Source organism: Littorina saxatilis, linkage group LG1, assembly GCF_037325665.1.
Source record: "Littorina saxatilis isolate snail1 linkage group LG1, US_GU_Lsax_2.0, whole genome shotgun sequence".
Lineage (NCBI taxonomy): Eukaryota > Metazoa > Mollusca > Gastropoda > Littorinimorpha > Littorinidae > Littorina > Littorina saxatilis.
Window position 1 is genome coordinate 62,721,681 of NC_090245.1, and position 21,160 is coordinate 62,742,840.

General features: G+C 42.2%; 1 protein-coding gene across 1 annotated transcript in view; it reads left to right on the forward strand.

The window, feature by feature from the left end:
* LOC138975881 (acetylcholine receptor subunit beta-like 2) overlaps positions 1–21,160 on the forward strand; it is a 52,249-nt gene that overhangs the window by 12,244 nt on the left and 18,845 nt on the right. Inside the window, exon 2 of the mRNA XM_070348659.1 lies at positions 14,913–14,957. Coding sequence (XP_070204760.1) covers positions 14,913–14,957 — 45 coding nt within the window. The remainder of the gene's footprint in view (positions 1–14,912; positions 14,958–21,160) is intronic.

The following is a 21,160-nucleotide window of genomic DNA, read 5'->3' on the forward strand; positions in this document are numbered from 1 at the left end:
CCGACTGACAGAGACAGGAGCTCCTCTTGCTTATTTGGCTCGGATCTGGGAAACAAATGAAAGATGAGGATCATTTTATAACAATCGCGCCGTAGGCTAGGGAAAGCATTTGGAACCTCATTCATGCACGTTTGTCTGGTCGTCCCTTTTCAAATTGAAGGGAAATTTCCGCGGTACGTTTTATTTTACATTTGAAAAAGAAGACCTCAAACTTGTCAAATAAAGGTAACTACTCTACATTACAATAAAAATGACAACCTTGAGTTGAGGGAGAGTGATCTGTGTCTGTCTCCTAGCAAGTTAACTATTTAGTAAGCAAAGTCACACATCCTCAAAACTTCTCATCTGAACATAAGAAAGCCTATCGATAAAAATGTCTCCACCTGTGTTTGCCTCATCGATACATGGGGCGTGAGTTGGAAAAGCACATGCCGACTTGATTGTGTCCCCCTTTCTGCTCTTATCTTGACTTGCTCTGCAAACGGAATGGGGTGAATGTTTGCAGATGTCCGGCTGCACGGCAATAGAACGTCAACACTAGTTCCAATCAGTCGTCTCCGCGAAAGTAATCAAGTCACCCGATCTCAACTAGATGTTCATTCTAATCGTACACATTTTTTTTCCGTAAATGTTTAGGTCTGGTCCAGTTTTGACGCTACACCAAATCAGTCGTGAAAAAGTATGTTCTCAAGAATTAATATTGCCTTTGTTTCTAAAAAGAACCCGTCAAAGTAGATAATGAATGCCTATTAAATTGGGTTAATTGTAAAGAAAATGTTCGTAGAAAGCATTATCCATCCTTAAAGTTGCTGAAGGCAGGAGGACAGTATTTTAAGGTATACTAAATTAAGTGCCGATCACTTGTTCCCCTTAGGAACATCATTGTTCGCAACTGCAAATCAAAGCTTTGTTGTCGCATTTGATTAGATTTCACTCTCTGGGTAAAATTAAAAACAAAAAGTATGTGATTCCCATGGGGGAAACCCTGAAAATGGCAAGACGAAAACTTAATTACCTCTGTTCTTTTCTTCTTCCTCACATGGTCAAAGCAGTTACGATCTAATTTTGGACCAACTTTGCTGAAGTAGTAATCGATACATAAAGAAAATTGAGTTTTACACCTTCAAAGACGCTATCTACAAAATAAATTGGATTTCTAATGAAGCAGACAGTGCTGGCCACTAAAAGAAATTGAGTCAGGAACGTAACTGCAGTTTGCACTGTGATCTTTTTCAAAGCTGTCACAAAACAGGTCCAACCCTGTGTTACAATAAGCTCACAGAAGACGTTTTATGGTCAGTTACAGCTCTCCATCGGTCCTTAGGGGACTTTTTTTGTCCTGGCTGCTATCCTCATTGTTGTTTTTGCGATGGTAGTGGTAGTACGCAGTTTTGTGGTGTTATAGTGATAATGGTTGTGTGTCTGTGTCTATGGGATGCTGCGTGCTTGCTTGTCGGGTTCAATTGATATTTCAAAGCCGTTTTTAGTTGTTTATTTACTTTCTTTTTACGCATGAAAGCAAACTACTCAAAGTCATACTTCTCTTCCATTTATATATTGTATGAAGAGTCTATTCAGACCCAAAGGAAACAACAAGTTAAATGTCAGTACCATTGCCTTCCGTCTTTTACTGTAAGAGTGTGTACAGCTCTTTCAACACTCATGCCATAAAACTATAAGGTCAGCGAAGCACTTCCATTATGGCCACTAGCTAAGCCTTTGCCGTGAACCGCAGGTCACCCACCCATACACAATCTGCTTAACGGGTATTATAACTCTTTCTTAAAAAGCCGTGGGTAGGTGCAAGGAAAGGTTAACACATTCTAAGCCCCATTGAACAGTAAGACTGGTCACGCTGTTGGTACTTCACCACAGAGGTGAAAGGTTCAGACACATTTTGTTTTGCGCGATAGGAAACGCATTGTACACTGTTAGTTTCCATGGACCAATCCATGATCATCATTGTGCTAGTGTGTGCAGCTACTGTTCAGTACTGTGAACTGACAACATCAGCAAGAAACACAAAATCTTAAACACGAAGTTTTACGATAAGAATATTGCAGGTTGATGATTCAATGAACAGCTTGCGGGGGAGAACTTCGGATCTGTTCTTTCAAATTCATGTTAGTACTTGAAGCGACATGAAAAGAAGTCGTGTACACAACAAAGAATATACCTGTTCCCGTTAGACCGTTACGCTCAGCTTTTATCATAATACGGAGAGGACAGGCTTTGAAAACCTGACGCATAATCCAGTATAGGAAAGGAATTCGGTTTTCTAAATAGCTTTTCAATCCCGTTGAATAGCTCTCTCGGTAAACTCAAGATTAATCCCAATTAAGCGCGCACGTGTGTGTGTGTGTGTATGTGTGTGTGTGTGTGTGTGTGTGTGTGTGTGTGTGTGTGTGTGTGTGTGTGTGTGTGTGTGTGTGTGTGTGTGTGTGTGTGTGTGTGTGCGCTGTAACTTATGAAGAAGGTTTGTATTCCAATGATATTTGCTAAAATGTTAAAAACAGGACCCTAACCTAAAGGCCTACTCTAATAATCTATATACGGCTTCGGTATGAACTTTTCCAAATATATTGATATAGAATTACATTAACACTCTGCACCTAAATACATGTGTCGCCAGGTTAGAGCCAAGCGACAGCTTAATGCTCAGTGACACGAAGAATATTGAGGGCGCGATATCCCATGCATGATAATAAACCTGGATTCTAGGGCCACACCAGCTGTCAAGGATGTCCACACGTGTTGCACGACCACATTAGCGAGCACAGGCAATATGCACAGAGTTGTGTTTTTTTCACGTAAAGTGGTTTTTTTTTCCTCAGTGAATATAGTGCAACACCGTAGCGTAACGAAAAATACAACTTGTAGAGAGGGGCTTTTATTCAGCGTCGAATAGTGCTTGCTGTCATTAGTGTTTTAGCATCTATGTGTAAGTTTAAGTGTGTGTGTGTGTGTGTGTGCGTGTGTGTGTGTGTGTGTGTGCGTGCGTGCGTGCGTGCGTGCCGTGTGTGTGTGTGTGTGTGGCGTGCTTTTGCGTGCGTGCGTGAGCGTGTGTGTGTGTGTGTGTGTGTGATTGCTCAAACGCGTGTGTTGAGAGGCATGCTTGCATTTAGTGTTGTTTTCACTGGTGTACTCTGTGACAATCAATAATTTTGTCTGATGCATAATTATAAGTCATACACTTGCTCTGCTGTTTGCCAGTTCATATGATACGTATTCACATAAACATCGCAACATTCATAGAAATGTGACGCTACTGAGCACGATTGCTATCATGAATTATTTATTACGACGTCCTAGGTTACTATGAGTTATCTATATATATATATATATATATATACGGCTTGTGTCTGTCTGTCTGTCTGTGTGTCCGCGATGCACGCCCAAAGTTCTCGATGGATCTGCTTCAAATTTGGTGGGCATATTCAGGTAGACCCCGGACACAACCTGGTCGATGAGAATTTTCAACACGTGCTCTCAGCGCGCAGCGCTGAACCGATTTTGGTTTTTCTGTTCATCTTCCCAGATCCATTCCCAGTAACTCTTCCTTATCTTCTCCAGTGTTTTGCGTTTATCTCCCTTCCTTCGTGTGGCGTCAATCCATATTCCCGTTACTATTTTTAGAAGGTCACTGTCCACACACGCTCAATCTATATTCCCGTTACTATTTTTAGAAGGTCACTGTCCACAACTCTTCCTTATCTTCTCCAGTGTTTTGCGCGTTTATCTCCCTTCCTTCGTGCGCCGGCGAAGCCGGCGTACACCCGGCAAAGCCGGGTCCCAGGCGCAGCCGGGTATTCGGCTCTACTTCTTCCCGGCGAAGCCGCTACCCGGCGAAGCGGGTAATCATCTAGTTTCTAATATGCTGACTGTTAGCAAATGATAACAGATATGTCGAGAAAAAAGATATCAAGCATGACCCATGAGCCTTTTAGGCGAATGCTGATATCGTTTGTGAGACATGTCTGTTATCATTTGCTAACAGTCAGCATATTAGAAATAACGGTTTTATTACCGTTTAATTCGACCAAAAGAAATTTCGAAGCAGCCCCGCGAATTAGACAGAACAGCCGCAATGGGAACTTTAGCGCTCCTACCTGATTATGCCTGTCAGTCAAAGAATTCTCGTGACCTGGGTCAGCCAATCAGAGTAACACACCTGACGTGATGAATATTCACAGGTCAAATGCGTTTGACACACAACAATCTCACAAGATAAACCATGTTGAACATGCGTTTCGGTTGCTTCGCTTTTTCTTGTTGAACAGAGAGCGACAGATTTAGAACCGACTCCAGACGGATGGGAAATTACGTAAAGATACATTTGACGTAAAGCGAGTGACGCAATTTCACTTGATTTTTCCGAACTTAGATCATTTAGATTTCAAGTGAGCGGGTCGGCATTGTACACTCAGAGGATGGGCGGTGCCTTGCTGTTCCGTGAAGCACCCACCGACAAAACTCGGTATGTTTTAGATAAAGAGAGTGATATCTGACAGCATTTGAAGTGTCATTCTTTAGAATAAATCACGCTGATATTGTTGATTTAAATTTTTACTTTGTCTTGTTAATTTTTAGCTTGATAAACAAAAAGGGTCCCTGCCTGAACGTTATAACATTTAGAGGGTCACCTAGCTAGAATCCGTCCTGATTGGTTAAAAAGCCATAAAAGGCACTGAATTGGTAATAAAATGTTATAACCGGTGGGGGGGGGGGGGGGTGTAATATCATTTTTGTAATGTTTCAATAAAAAGCGCAAATACATAACTACTATAGTACTAACGCAGCATTCGTTCGGGTCTTTGCCTATTTTGCCCATGTGTGACGATAACGATATTTGTGTTCTGGTGAGGTATTGAATACAGCTTTAATTGTGCAGAGAAGCAAGTTTTCTACCACTAGTTTACCATTAGTTTGCCGCCTTTATAACGACGAGGCAACGCGAGAACAACAATACCTGCTATTCAGACTTGGTCGTGTGACAGACGTTTTCTTCCACACGAGATTACGTTGATTGTCTAACGAAGCCGTCAGGCTGAGTTAGACATCAGCTAATCGAGTGTGGAAGAAAACTCTGTCACACGACCAAGTCGGAATAGCATTTATGTCTCACAGCTTCAACAGAGGAGAGAACAAACACGTTTTGTGTACTCAAGCTTGACAACCCTAACAACGGAGCAGCCATTGTGGAGAGATCTACTTTTTGACGGAAGTGACCGAACAACTGTGAATGACGTCTCAGTCTTTATCTTTTGAAGCATCGCATTCTTCATGACGTCTTTCCGTGTCTGCATCCGCGAAATGTTTGTTCATTCCATTACACATGTGAACCAGTCACACACACACACACACACACACACACGACAAGGGGAGAGAGAGGGGGGTGTAAAGAAACAGAGACTACAGAGGGAAACATTAGATAAAGAAGAGACAGAGACTGCTAGCAAAAGAATATGTAGACAGGCAGAGACGGGCAGCGAGAAGAAGCTTAAAAAATGGCCATGTGTGTTTGTGCAAGGTGAGGGAAACCTGAGCTAAGGTAGGCAAGTGGAAAGTGCCTGGTGGAATGCTGTCTTCCTGAGTGATGCGCTGAGAAACGGTATTACCTGCCACCCTTCATCAGTTGTGCCTTCCCACTTCCACACTCTCCATCTTCCGTCACTCCGTCCCTCTAAATGCCTCAGTAAACCCCCCCCCCCCCCCACCCCACAGCCCCCGTCCCTTTTTTTTTTACCCCCACCCTCCCCCGCCCTACTTCTACCAACGCTTTCCAGCCCGAAATCTCTTTTAGTTTTTGTACTTCCCTAGCTGCAAAACTCATTTTCCCTGTAGGTTTGTTCTCTACGTGATTTTTGTGCTCCTGAGTTCTTTGGTTTTGTGTTTGGTTTAACTTGTCCCCACGCGTATCCTTCTTGAGATTCAAACCCTTTCTTTGAAAAGAATATATATTAGAAGAGATGTGGTGGTGGCGTTGATGATAGTGTTGTTGTTGTTGTTGTTGTTGTTATGGTGGTGGTGGTGGTGATGGTGATGGTGGTGGTGGTCTTCGTCGTCGATTTCCTCCTGGTGGTAGTGGCGTTGGTGGTGTTGTGCCAATTCAAGTGTCGAAATCACCAACACTGTATTATATCGGAAAGCGCAGTAGATTGCCTTTCTCGAGAAATGTTTTTTGACAGTTGATCAAGTGATGCTTTCTCCTGTGTTCCTTGTACCCAAGCCCATGTGTTGTTGTTGTCGTTGTTGTTGTTGTTGTTGTTGTTGTTGTTGTCGTTGTTGGATAAAACACAATACTTTGTCCATAAAGTGTTTGTCTGTTTGACCAACATTCCTTGTTGTAATATTTGATGTAACTGCTGACGGTTTACTCTCAGGGTATGTCTGCTATATGAAGAAAGAGTAAGTAAAAACGAAGTGCTTGTTCTAAATTTGCAGAAAGTCTCTTTGCTTTTTATACAAATCATTTAAAATATTGTTTCAGAATGCGCTTTATGTTTACAGCCGCAGCCTCACAGCAACAGATCTAATATGCTTCAGTCAAAAGAAAAAAGATCAGGAGAGAATAAGATACCTGACTTGTGTGTCTTGCAGAAAAATACCTCGATTGGAGATTTTTCAGTGTCATTCTCTAATTTATTTTATTGTAGTAAAGCCCAATTTTTTTTTCTTCATATTTTAGTTTAATTAAGCTACGAGATTTTATTTGGCCATGTGAAATTTTACAATAAGAATGCATTGAAAATGTGTCTTGTGATTATCACATGAATCCATATCGCTTATTACCATCCCCACACACTCACATGAAATAACCTTAACCGTCAGTTGCCTTCTTAAAGACGAATTTTGATTCTGTCGCAGCCCTTGAAAAAAAAAGAAGAGGTTGTCGTGCAGGAACATTAGTACACGCCCAGACCTTTGGGCAATCGAGGTTATGTGCCACGTTGAAGAACTCTTCAACAGGGAAAATCATTAATGGCTGACCTTACATGAGTTCTCTGCACTTTTCAAGACCGCTTTTCCTTCAATGTTTTTTCTTCTCCTTTTATGTATCGGTATTTCACCCCCCCCCCCCCCCCTTCCTCCCCACTCCCTCCTCTCACACACACACACACACACACACACACACATACACACACACATACACACACACACACACACACACACACACACACACACACACACACACACACACACACATATATATATATAAGGGGGAAGCAGGAGCGGACAGAAGGGTGCATGCAAAGTAAAGGGGGTTGGGACCATCAGAAAACCTTAACGTCACAGAATGTGTCGATACAATAAACAGCATTTTTCGAACGGTATGAACTCTTCTTTGGGTTTTTTCCTTCTTCATTCAACAAAAAAGACAATATCAGCATTAGCTTTAAAGTAACATGAAGTGTTTACTGATTTATACATTTGAAGTGTGTCGAATGCTGGACGTTCATAATGTTCGCCAACTGCTTGCTTACCTGTTTGCCGGTTTGCTCAATGGTTTCTGTGTTAGCTTACAGCACAATGCCTATTATGCACATCGCGTTTAGGCCATGGGTGCGTGTCCGTGACAAATGAATTGCAGAGAGGGAGAAAAGAAAAGGTTTTTCAGATTGGGATTTTTCTTTTAAACTCACACACACAGGGGAAAAAAAGAGAAGAAAAAAACAGATGTCCACGTCACGAAGCCTCCAACGCTTTTAACACTACAATTTCAGGCGTTTAAGGGCTCTGTTTTGTCTTCATCTCTTCTCCATTTTACCGATTTTCCATAACGGCATGACCGGTTCTCGGCATTCCAGTCAGCAAAAATGTTTCGCTCACAGTAAAACCCTCAGGCTCCTCTCTGTTTTGATCTCATCAATTCACAACGTTCGTCAAGAAAAATAAAATAACACACATAAAGGGAACAACCCGAAAGTGAGAGAATGTTTTGATGCGTGCATTATCACGTCGCCATGGGCAATTCTTTCACCCTTTCGTTTCCTTTTCCCTTTTGATTTATTTATTATGATCAGCGATCATGATGTCCGTGACAGGAAGTGTTCTGCGTTCAAAGACACTCCCATGTATACCTAGTTTTTCGTTTTCATGAAAAAAAATCATCCAGTCGGATGGAATTTGTATGACCTTTCTGGAATTATATTTTTCATTTATTTTTGTTTGAGTTTGTTTGTTTGCGGCCCTATGCTCCACAGGGAGTCTACAGGAATAAGTCAAAGTAAGTCAAAAAGAGTTTGTTTGTTCGTTCATGGGCTGAAACTCCCACGGCTTTTACGTGTATGACCGTTTTTACCCCGCCATTTAGGCAGCCATACGTTACGCCGCTTTCGGAGGAAATTTTTGTTTGAGTGAAATTTCGGGTGTTTCTTGCGGTTGCTTTTTTTTCGCATCGACCAAGTTTTTATTTCTTTGCCCACTTTAATGAAAAGTCGAAATTTTCCAACAAAATAAAGGAAAATGTATCCTCCATCGCCTTCTAAACTCCTCCACAGTGCCGCGTCAACTTTTTTGTTGTTGTTGATAAAATTCAGATATGACAAACGTCCACAAAATAGAGAACTAGAGAAAGAAAGAAAGACGAACACACATACACAGACACACAGACACTCAGACAAACAAGCAGACAGACAGGCAGACAAACAAATAAACACACGCGCACACACGCACACAAATGCACACTGCACACACACACACACACACACACACACACACACACACACACACACACACACACACACAAACACACACACAATAACACCTATGGAGAAAAAGGTGCCGTCCGCACTCAATACACTTCCACTTAATAGTACTTAACTGAATGCAATGAAGAATGCGTTTGAACACTAACAACTGTTACTGTAACGTACGGCCCACACCAAGGTGCACACATTCTGCAATTTCTGCCCACTTTTTAACAACAATGAACCTTCACTGACACCCCCTCCCCTCTCTCCCACCTCAATTCCATCTCCCTCTCAGATCTCTCAGCTCCGGGGCCGTGCCAGAGTGACAGAAACAGGGTGGGTGTAAACTCACATACACATTCACATACATACATACAAGGAGGGCGGCACACGTGCTCATTATTTTCACCGGCCTCTCCCTTCACCTGTACCTGTGCTGACTGGAACACGACAGGTGTGCACCGGAGAAAATCTAAGGGAAGAACGGTGTGTGTGTGTGTGTGTGTGTGTGTGTTTGCGCGTGCGCGCGTGCTTGTGTGCGTGCGCGCATGATGTGTGTGTGTGTGTGTGTCAGTGTCAGTGTGTGTGTGTGTGTCCGTTTGTGTGTGTGCGTGTGTGCGTGCGTGTGTCAGTGTTATTGGCACGCGTTTTACACATCTACGGTGTGCGGTTTCAATGTGCCTCAGTATTGAAACTTGTTTGTTCAAGTTGTGCTTCCTCAAAAGAACTAACATTTCCAGAATATCAAGGTTATACAAATCGTAGTATCAGTCGCCCCGTCCCCACCCCTGTCCCCCTCCCCCACCAAGTCTTTCCAACCCACAGCCCAAAGAGTTTTTTCTTCCTTGTGAGCAGTATCAATTGGAGCAGAAACTGAGAAAGGGTGCACACAGTAACGGTAAGTCATACGGTGCATGCATACAAGGAAGTGAACTGGGTGAAGGTGCGCCACGTTGTCAGTGTTTCTTCTTTTTTCACTGAACCCTCCGTGTCAGCTGTATGGTATGGACACTATGGCAGGAAGGCTGCACGCGTGCACATAAACAGTTTTAAACCTAATGCACTTATCGTATTGTCTTCATCTTTATGTAGCCGCCGTGGCCTGGCACAACGCTCATTACTTCCCTAGCTATCAGTTCACACGACAAGAACTCCACGCTAGGGTCAGTTGAACTGAAGCTGGAGGGGCTGGAAGGGGGCCTGTTAGTGGTGGGATGGAGGGGGGAGGGGTAGAAGGCTACGATCATTGATGCAACAGGACGGAATCGAGACTTTTACCACCAACACCAACACCACCACTACCAACAAAACAAGAGAAATAACATTGAGACAAAGAGCCCCAGCCTTACGACCTAGCGGAGAGTGGTTCGTCAGTGGATGCGGCGGTTCTCAGAGAATTAGGAGATGAATGCTGAAAACAGAAAATCGTACCCTAGCTATGCAGTCTTAACTTTAATACGTTACAACTACAGAGAGCGGGGGGATGGTGATGACGTTGGGGAGATAGATATATACCCAAAAAAACTTGATGAACATGACAACCACAATTACCTCCCCTGCTGCTAAGCGACGCCTCTTGGAGCATACACACTGTTGGCACGGAAGCAAGAATGGGGCAGGGATGTATGTGTGATTAGTTTTGCCATGTTCTTGCCCGGTAGCACGCTGCTGTGTTGTCATGCTACCTGGTAAGTTTCTCACGGGAAGGGTGGAAGGGGGGAGAGCTATAGTTTTTGCTGGCTCACGGCCTATCGTCAACCGCAACATTTAGGAGCCTTTGGGGGGAAACCGGAAAATATAGAATTTACACGTCGTTGGTTCGTTATGCCAGGTTTGTACCCCAGGACCTAGTTGCGCTGTATTTTCTACCACTTGTGTCCCCCCAAAAAGAGGATTTATTTTCATATGACTGTCAAAAAGGACTTTAGACGTCGAAGGAAAAATCTGTGCAAGACAATTGTTCACCTAAATACATGGGGAAAGCTGCAGGACAGGCGGTTTGATATGACAGTAATGATGAGGTATCTTGTCTTGGATTAAGATCCGGGATGTCAAGATTTTTAACTGTTTAAATGAGATCAAGAAGATTATTAACAATATTTGAAGTAACAATTGTGAAAAGACTTGCGCTTTTTCTAACCTTCCTTACTTTACAGTGATAGACCTGAACTTAAATAATTTCAAACACGGAGACTGACGTGTGAAGTGAGAAATGAAACAAGCTTGTATCGGTCCCGCACAGCCCTATCTGAAGGGACGTTAAAAAACAGCAACCAGCCAACCAATCTTGGACCATCCTATGATACCCCAAAGATGTGGTGTAAAAAAATAAATGTCTGCTTAGAGGAATCTCTAATCTGGCCTGCTGTTTGACAAGTACGAAATTGTTGAAGTAAGAAGGCAGGTATGCCGTCTCGCTAAGTGAATGTAGCGGTCTTCTGGACGGCCTTTCACGTGGGTAACCGACGGAAGGTGTTCAGCCCGGTCACACAGCGCTGCGTCCTTACCACGACCATGCCGATCACGCCGATCTGAAAAAGTTATCAAATCGGGGCATATCGCCGTCAAAATCCAGCACTAATACCCTAGTCACATAATATAGACGCCGCTTCTGCTACGACGGAAAAGTGTCCGAGAGCGTGGCCAATCGTGGGCCAAACGTGGCAGGATCTCCATGAGCGTGGTTTGGTCGGGGTGGGATCTGCTAGGTCGCGAAGCTGCACGCTCTCCCTACGCTTATTTTGAACTGCACAAAACAAGCGTAGCCGGGTCTGGGCGCAGTACAGTCGTGATGTAGATTTTGTATTCGCCATGTGCTGGATTTTGACAGCAAGCCCCGACTTTATAACTTTACAGATCGGAGTGATCGGCATGGTCGTTGTAAAAACGTAGAGCTGTGTGACTGGGGCCATACAAAAAATCTACATCACGACTGTACTGCGCCCAGACCCGGCTACGCTTGTTTTGTGCAGTTCAAAATAAGCGTAGGGAAGGAGAGGCAACGTGGCAGGATCTCCATGAGCGTGGTTTGGTCGGGGTGGGATCTGCTAGGTCGCGAAGCTGCACGCTCTCCGACAATTTTACAACGGAGTAGAAGCGGCGTCTCTGTGTGACCGGGGTATAAGGACAGCGTTGCTGTCAGTCTTGCTAACTGAATGGGTCTTTCATCTGGCTCAGCAGCATGCAGGCTTTGAGAATGTGACCTTCGTGAAGATGCAAACAACTGTCGGACTCACACCTCTGTACACAAATTATCCAGCATGTGAAGGGAGCAGGACTGTGACTTTGGTTCTGCAGTCTGTAGTGATAGTTGGTAAAAGGTCACTTTTGTCAAAATAACAATCTTCACCAGACGTGAATTTTGTGTTAGTCTATGCGTTGAAGCCTTTTCATATTAACACTTATAACTTCATTTATAACCATGTCAGTGCACCATATGGCTAGTTGACCAATCAGGACTGATTCTAGGTAACCCTGCTAAATAGCGGTTAGGCCGGGACCCTTTTATTTACCACGTAAAAAACAAACAACAATAAATAAAATGTTCAATGAAAAAAAAAACCAGGCTTATTCTAAAAAAATGACTCTTTAATTGTTTTCAAATAATAGTTTACGTACGCCCGCACTCACACACACACACACACCACACACACACACACACACACACACACACACACACACACACACACACACACACACACACACACACACACACACACTGATAACAAAGGTACCGGGCGCATGCACAGTCTGGAATTAATTATTGGCAACAGGTTCTGCCACCGTTCGTGGAATCTAACAAGGCATTCATGCGAGGGGCATTGATTTAATCAGTTTTGCTCGAGTGCAATTTAGTGTATGTTTAACGAACGATAAGCTGTTACAACGGTCTTGTCAGCCTCTTTGCAGATAATTATTGCCATACGTTATGTTGAGTTAATTTGTTTGTTTGTTTGTCATCTTGTGTTTAATATCTTTTTAGTGTGTTTGTTTTCTGCGAAGATAGATATTTCCTCTAAAATGCATGTGCCCTATATTTTCATGTTTATGCTATTAGTTTTTTTCAATTCGTTCATCATATGCTTCCATGATCATCTCCCAGGCTTTTGCTACTTACCCTCATACACACATCAACCACCCACCCACCTTTCTCTCTCTCTCTCTCTCTCTCTCTCTCTCTCTCTCTCTCTCACACACACACACACACACACACACACACACACACACACACACACACACACACACACACACACACACACACACACACAAAGACGGGGACGTAGCTCAGTTGGTAGCGCGCTGGCTTTGTAGCCAGTTGCCGGTTCGGCGAGAAATGTATTTTTCGGCGTCAACTCTCTTCGGTGTATGTGTGCACATGTACACGTGTGCACGAAAAAGATCCCAAGTTTACAGCGAAAGTCTCAGGGCTTGGAAAACCCGGGTACACGTCTGCATCATCTCTCGTCTCTGATTATCATGATCGTAATTCGTTACTTTGACGAGACAAACCCAACGCTGGTGTGTCGAAGAAGACAGCCACAGCGGGCTTGTTCGGGTCAAAGTATCACACCATATCTTCAGCGTATTACTAATACCGGTCCCAATGTACACCAACTGGTGTAAGAGGACGTTAAACCCTAATAGTCAGTCAGTCACACACACACACACACACACACACACACACACATACACACACACACACATTAGCACACCAACACACACACACACACACATACATACACACAAACATACATACAGATACACTCAAACACATACACAGAAGCCCGCCCGCACGTACGCACGCGCATACACACATACACAAGCATACACACATACACAAGCACACACACACACACGCACGCACGCTAGCACGCACGCGCATACACACACAAACACGCGCACGCACGCTAGCACGCACGCGCATACACACACAAACACGCGCACGCACGCACGCACACACACACACACACACACACACACACACACACACACCTAAGCGGCACGGCACATTGCAGGCTAAGACGTACGCCTCGTCTCCTCCCGACTTCTTCTCCTTCATTTTCCAAATTAAATCGCTGTCAAAAAGTCCTTCCTCTGCCCCCTGTATACGCTGCCGGGCGGAAAACAGGAGCCGGGGCATTTTCCCGTCTAATACATGGAGATCTAAAGCAAAATTAATGAGTAGTTGTGTCTTAGGAAATTGGTTTCCAGTCACCTTTCCTCTGCTGGTGATTCCTCATTCGCCCTTTTTTCCGGAAGCGGTGCTTGCTACGTCGAACGCGATCGAATTTCCTGAAAATAATGTTACCGGTCTGACCAAAACCTCTCCAGCTCCTCTTCCACCTTCTCTTTTGTTCCGTATTTCTTTTTCTTTCTCTCTTTTTTGTGGTCTGCAATAATAATAATTACTAACTATTAATTATGTGAGAATGCATTTGTGTTTGAAGTTCACAATAGAAAATTTCGAAACTTAAGGCCGAGTACTTTATCCCCCCCCCCCACACACACACACACAAATTACATACACACCATACAGACACGCACGCTCATACATTCACACACATTCCTAGACCTTAATCAATATCAATATCACAATTCCACCGTGCCCAATATTGCTAGGGGGTGTTTTTGATATTCGACATTGACCCTCCAGCTGCTCGGTGGAAAGGGGTTGCCCTCGTCTCAAAATTCGTAATCCATTGCTTCCCCCATTGTTCGCCAATCAAGGGCCAATATTTTTGGGGGGAGACGTGGTCGAGAGATTTAGAGGAGACTCGGTGTCATGAAGGAAACGGATGTCTTGGGATCGGTTTTCAATTGCCTTCCCCTCGGTCTGGGGATTCTGGGTCTAATTTTTCAGGGAGGTGGGCTTTTTTCTCGATGTGAAGAACTTTTAGCGGTTCAAAGATTTACAGGCTGGATTTCGTTGTTTGCGTGCTTGTTTGCTTGCTTGATTTGCCAATCTGCACGATAGCACCCTTGAACTTGGTTAATTGGAGAAAACATAAAAAATAAGGAAACCTTATTTTCCACTATCCTGTTGAATAATCGAAGACAAAGTAAACAAAATGAAAAGCAAGTAGCTAATTTTCTTCCTTTTGTTCAAGCTATAATTGTGTCTGTGTGTTCTCTGTGTTTTCATATCGTAATGTGTCATCCCCGTGTAAAATATTTGATTATTTATTTTTTCCAAATGTTTCTTTTCTTTTATCATTTCAGGATGAGAAGAATCAGATCCTCACTATAAGTGTCTGGCTACGGCAGGTGAGTTCAAGTACAATTTTTAAACTATCTAGGTAACATTTCTTTCGAGGCACATCATCGTATGTTCAGAACGTGCAATCTCTACGGGGCTAACCCTGTTTTCTTCTGAATAATGCATGGACTTTCTTTGAACTGGAGAATCACAACTCATATCTAAACTATATATGTCAAAACAAGTATTGACCTTAACGGGGTCAAGAAATCCTTCCCGGTACCGTGGTGACACGGGGGTGGGACATGGATACCGTCTCTGGGTCTGCACAAACAAACGTGTCTAATCCGCGACCTTAAGTCACGCAAAACTGTTTCAAACGATACTGAGAGAGAGAGAGAGAGAGAGAGAGAGAGAGAGAGAGAGAGAGAGAGAGAGAGAGAGAGAGAGAGAGAGAGAGGGGGGGGGGGAGTAGTCACCGACAGAGAGAGGAAGATAAAGAAAAAATGAGCAATGCTGAGGACGGATTGACAGGTGCATTTAATCTCTAAACATTGGTAGTTCCCAGCTTCTGCCCTTTGCTGCGACACCGAAACATTGGTCATTGACCGCGTTATAAAAAATTCATTGGTTGCATATTGTTCATATGATATAGATAAATGTTATTCCAAATTATTTGATATTTCTTTGCATTAAAACGAGATCTTTGTTTATAAAGCCATATGATAGACATTGTTGTATATTATTTGTCAATTTTCGTTTTGGAAATGATGAGTTTTGCATGAGTATTTGTTCGAGCAAGACATAATTTGTGGCCAGCGCCCTTTCGGAAATTATTACATAAAGGCGGCTTAAAAAGAGGTGGAATAGAATGAGCAGTAAACTAACAACCTTACAGCTGCCTTGTGACAATACTGCAGTCGCTGTCGCTTTTGATGTTGTCTGCCTCCACAACGAAACAAAGTGAGGTCTTTTCAAATACTTTGCCTCATAGACTTTGCACAATGTGCAGCTGCTATACAATTCGCCAAAACAAACCTGTGCATCAGAAGAAGGTTAAACCTTAGGCACAAGAAAGCAATAACATACAGAAAGATTGTTAATTCTTACCTCTAAACTACGTGGTAAGAGAACCCGGCACATTTGTTTACTATAGAATTTCACTATGAAGTTGTTTATTTCAACATCTGTCTGACCAAGCGCAAGCTTAAATGTCATTCATTTGCAGTTAACAGGTGGTGTTACATGAGGTAATATTTATTCAACAGAATTCTCAAGTCGAGACCCAAACGTAGGCGGAAGGTGTCACTGGGGTCCTTTGTTGACTGCCTAGCCGTGCCTGCCTTTATGCTTGTCTGTCTGTCTGTGTTTGCTTCATATGTTCTTGCCCGTGTGCGCGCACGTATGAGCTTCTTATGTAAAGTTTGAGATATGCTGTATTACAACCTCTACAAACAAACTCTGAAAATAGGTATTAACCTCAAAGAAATTCCTCGCCTTACTCAGACGGGGGAGACCCAATGGCGGAAACGATGGAGAAGACAAGTAATGCTGTCATCATTTGTTCCGACGCACTAACTTTTACGACGAAGAATTCTGTCCGGGTCAGAAGTTTATCGGCTTCATTCATTGCCTAACGATCCTGCATTGAAGCCGTGGATTGATTCCATCATGAGTCCTTCCTTTTTCATGACACTCAAGGGCTGGGGGCTTTGCTCTTGGTTCGCTTAATGTCACAGGCAGTCCCAGCATGCGCTTAACTTTCAGCACCAAGGAAAACACACGACCATGTTGACATTTCTCAAAACTGGAAGACAACACTACTACTAACTGGTGTTTCGACTTGTCTGAAGATTAGCTTTTTAAGTAGAAGAATTTCAAGTTGACATTAATATTTGGACACTCGTTAAAAAAACAAAAACAATTCCCATCATCTGCACGAGATTAGGAGTGAACTTGAGGAGAACCAGCAATCAGTCCCTGAACGTACACTACAGGCATAACGTGCTTTTTTTTTCACATTTTGAAATATCATTTCAGGCCGGAACATATCCCTGAGAACAGAAAGTGGAATTAAAATAGGTCACTCACTTAATTGACGAATTCCAAAGAATTTTTTTTTTTTTTTTTACTATTTTCATCAAGGGAGCGAGAGTCTGATGCCCCGTAGTCAAGTTTCTCACATTATCTTATAAAAAAAAAAGTCGCGTAAGGCGAAAATACAATATTTAGTCAAGTAGCTGTCGAACTCACAGAATGAAACTGAACGCAATGCCATTTTTCAGCAAGACCGTATACTCGTAGCATCGTCAGTCCACCGCTCATGGCAAAGGCAGTGAAATTGACAAGAAGAGCGGGGTAGTAGTTGCGCTAAGAAGGATAGCACGCTTTTCTGTACCTCTCTTTGTTTTAACTTTCTGAGCGTGTTTTTAATCCAAACATATCATATCTATATGTTTTTGGAATCAGGAACCGACAAGGAATAAGATGAAAGTGTTTTTAAATTGATTTGGACAATTTAATTTTGATAATAATTTTTATATATTTAATTTTCAGAGCTTGTTTTTAATCCGAATATAACATATTTATGTTTTTGGAATCAGCAAATGATGGAGAATAAGATAAACGTAAATTGGGATCGTTTTATAAATTTTTATTTTTTTTTACAATTTTCAGATTTTTAATGACCAAAGTCATTAATTAATTTTTAAGCCACCAAGCTGAAATGCAATACCGAAGTCCGGGCTTCGTCGAAGATTACTTGACCAAAATTTCAACCAATTTGGTTGAAAAATGAGGGCGTGACAGTGCCGCCTCAACTTTCACGAAAAGCCGGATATGACGTCATCAAAGACATTTATCAAAAAAATGAAAAAAACGTTCGGGGATTTCATACCCAGGAACTCTCATGTCAAATTTCATAAAGATCGGTCCAGTAGTTTAGTCTGAATCGCTCTACACACACACACACACAGACACACAGACACACACACACACGCACATACACCACGACCCTCGTTTCGATTCCCCCTCGATGTTAAAATATTTAGTCAAAACTTGACTAAATATAAAAAGAAGGTTTTTTAAAGGTTTAAGGCTCCCCTTTCTTTTATTTCTCTCCTTAGCAATCATTGAACTTACATAAAAAAAAAACTGTCTTTTAAAAATGGCATGTCCCTTTTTATATTTAGTCAAGTTTTGACTAAATATTTTAACATCGAGGGGGAATCGAAACGAGGGTATGGTGTATGTGCGTGTGTCTGTGTGTGTGTCTGTGTGTGTGTCTGTGTGTGTGTGTAGAGCGATTCAGACTAAACTACTGGACCGATCTTTATGAAATTTGACATGAGAGTTCCTGGGTATGAAATCCCCGAACGTTTTTTTCATTTTTTTGATAAATGTCTTTGATGACGTCATATCCGGCTTTTCGTGAAAGTTGAGGCGGCACTGTCACGCCCTCATTTTTCAACCAAATTGGTTGAAATTTTGGTCAAGTAATCTTCGACGAAGCCCGGGGTTCGGTATTGCATTTCAGCTTGGTGGCTTAAAAATTAATTTATGACTTTGGTCATTAAAAATCGGAAAATTGTAAAAAAAAATAAAAATTTATAAAACGATCCAAATTTACGTTTATCTTATTCTCCATCATTTGCTGATTCCAAAAACATATAAATATGTTATATTCGGATTAAAAACAAGCTCTGAAAATTAAATATATAAAAATTATTATCAAAATTTTTTTTTCGAAATCAATTTAAAAACACTTTCATCTTATTCCTTGTCGGTTCCTGATTCCAAAAACATATAGATATGATATGTTTGGATTAAAAACACGCTCAGAAAGTTAAAACAAAGAGAGGTACAGAAAAGCGTGCTATCCTTCTTAGCGCAACTACTACCCCGCTCTTCTTGTCAATTTCACTGCCTTTGCCATGAGCGGTGGACTGACGATGCTACGAGTATACGGTCTTGCTGAAATTTAAAAGGGCAGCTACTTGACTAAATATTGTATTTTCGCCTTACGCGACTTGTTATAACATTTTCTAAGGCGCAGGAGCTTTCTCAGAAATTAGCAAGTTTAATCTCTATTTTTTCGTTGTTTCTGTCCTTGTCACTTTTTGAACTTGCCGAAAAATTCAATTTGAAAAAAAATCTTATCACTTTTACTATGGTCTAAAAGGAGCAGCGTTTCCTGTATGAAGTAAAGCATGCCTGTTGCGAATAACCCTTAGAAAAAACATGTTCAAACCCTTGCTGGGCGAACATAGAACGGCAAGAAAGTCGGTATAGATCTACTATCAAAAGGCGTACACTTGCGGATTCAGCAATTCGGAAGTGCAAAATAGCCATGAAATCCTTTTGACACAGACTGTGTAGGACTTTGCTAAAAATCGTTCATTAGCCATGTGCAGTGCTTGATTCTTTTAGTGTGACCGAATTCTGGCGGCACGGACCCACTACCACCGCCGGCCCACCACCGATGCTACGTAAGCCTATCTCTATTAATACAAAAACAGTCTTCTGCACTGCACCCGAGTTTTTGGTGTGTGTGTATTTGAGGTACATTGTACATCTGGTCCTTTAAGGAATGACATTTAACGATGATGGCAATTGTTTCAATAACCATAAATTAGTTCATATGTAAAGTGACATAACAGCCTTCACTTGATTTGAGTTCCTGCATATTTTGTAATGTTAAAATATATCCTATGTTTCACACATTTTGCTTTGGTTATCAAAATGTAATCGATTCTGGACTTGACTCATCCACTCACTTCAGACCCAAAAAACACCAAAACAGAAAAACCAACGATACATAGCGCGACGTGAAAGAAGTTTGGGCAAGAATTTCAAGCAGTGAACTCGTGTTGCCCTCTTGAACAATTCATTGCAGGCTTTTCTTTGACACTTGAAGTTCGGTCGTTTATCAAGCGGACACACTGCTTCACCTCAGGGAAGCTAAACAAGCAATTGAGGAAGTGATGCAGAAGATTGGATCTGGGGTCAGATTGAGTCAAGAAGGTCGAAGTTTGGAAGGGCTGGGTGCTATTGATCCCTGGCAAATAATGCCTGCTCCCCTGATTTCTCTGATTCCCCTTTGCTGCCCTTCAGTGTTAACAACACTTGCCTGCACATACACAGCTTTAGGGCAGCAGCGGAAGGGGTGGGTGAAAGGGACAAGAAGAAACAAAGGGTGAGAAACAAATGCGACTAAACCAGTGTTCGTCGTTTTTCACACAAACGTCCTACACTATCATCGCGCAGATTCCAGCATTATGGTCCATATTAATGTGTGTTCTTGTAGGACATGGTTAGCGTACCAGTTAGCTTCTTCACTGTGAGGAGCAGTTACTTTGAACGTCACAGCGGGTTTCATGTGCCTTGTCGCAATTAGCAGCCGGCTGTTGTTGTTTTGGGGTTATTTTCTTCTACAGAACGAACGAGGCCTCATTATTTGTTTGTGTTTATGTGTGTGATTCACTCTCCAGATTGGTAATACTCAGAACTCGACGTTCGACAGAAAGATTTGCATACAAACTGGGAGTAACCATTAGTATTCATTGGTGCTTAAAAAGGAGATCATGTAGCTCTCTCTTCCTGCAACGCTACACGGCGTTTAGAAAAAAAATGACTAGAAATAGGAAACAGGTTGTCGGCTAGTGTCGGAGTCGTATTGTTATTATCTTTTTTCCGTTTCATAAGCAATTATTAAAGCTGTTCAGACTTCCTGAGTAGATAAAAGGAACATATTGTTAAAAAGAGCTGGATTAAAAAAAAAAAGGAGAACAAGAAAACGAGATTCTCTTGGTGTTCAGGACACCGAGACGAGATTAGTTAACGGCGCTGACAACAGATAGCTTCTTGTCTGCTTCAGAAAAATGAAGGCAGTAGAATTGACTCGAACGGATGCTTAAAACTGCAATATCTGTCGGCGTCACTGACAAGTTGATTATTGCGAGGATTCCAATTTGTAATAAAATTGTAATAAAGTGCGCTTCTGTTGTGAGAAGTATGAAGCTGTGTATATATACTGATGTAGGGGAAGGGCTCCTAATATGGACCACTTTTTGTTTTATGCTGATAACTAGCTTGTTTTCTTGCGAAGAAGTTTCATTTTGTGTTTGGTGGTCCTTCTCTCTTAGGTTAACCGTTAGGCCTAATTAGAGTGAAATAGCTTTGATAGACATTCAGCAAAAATTAAATACAGAAAAAATCACAAAGGGTCCATATTAGGAGCCTGGGCACCTAATATGGACCAGTGAAGCGGCCT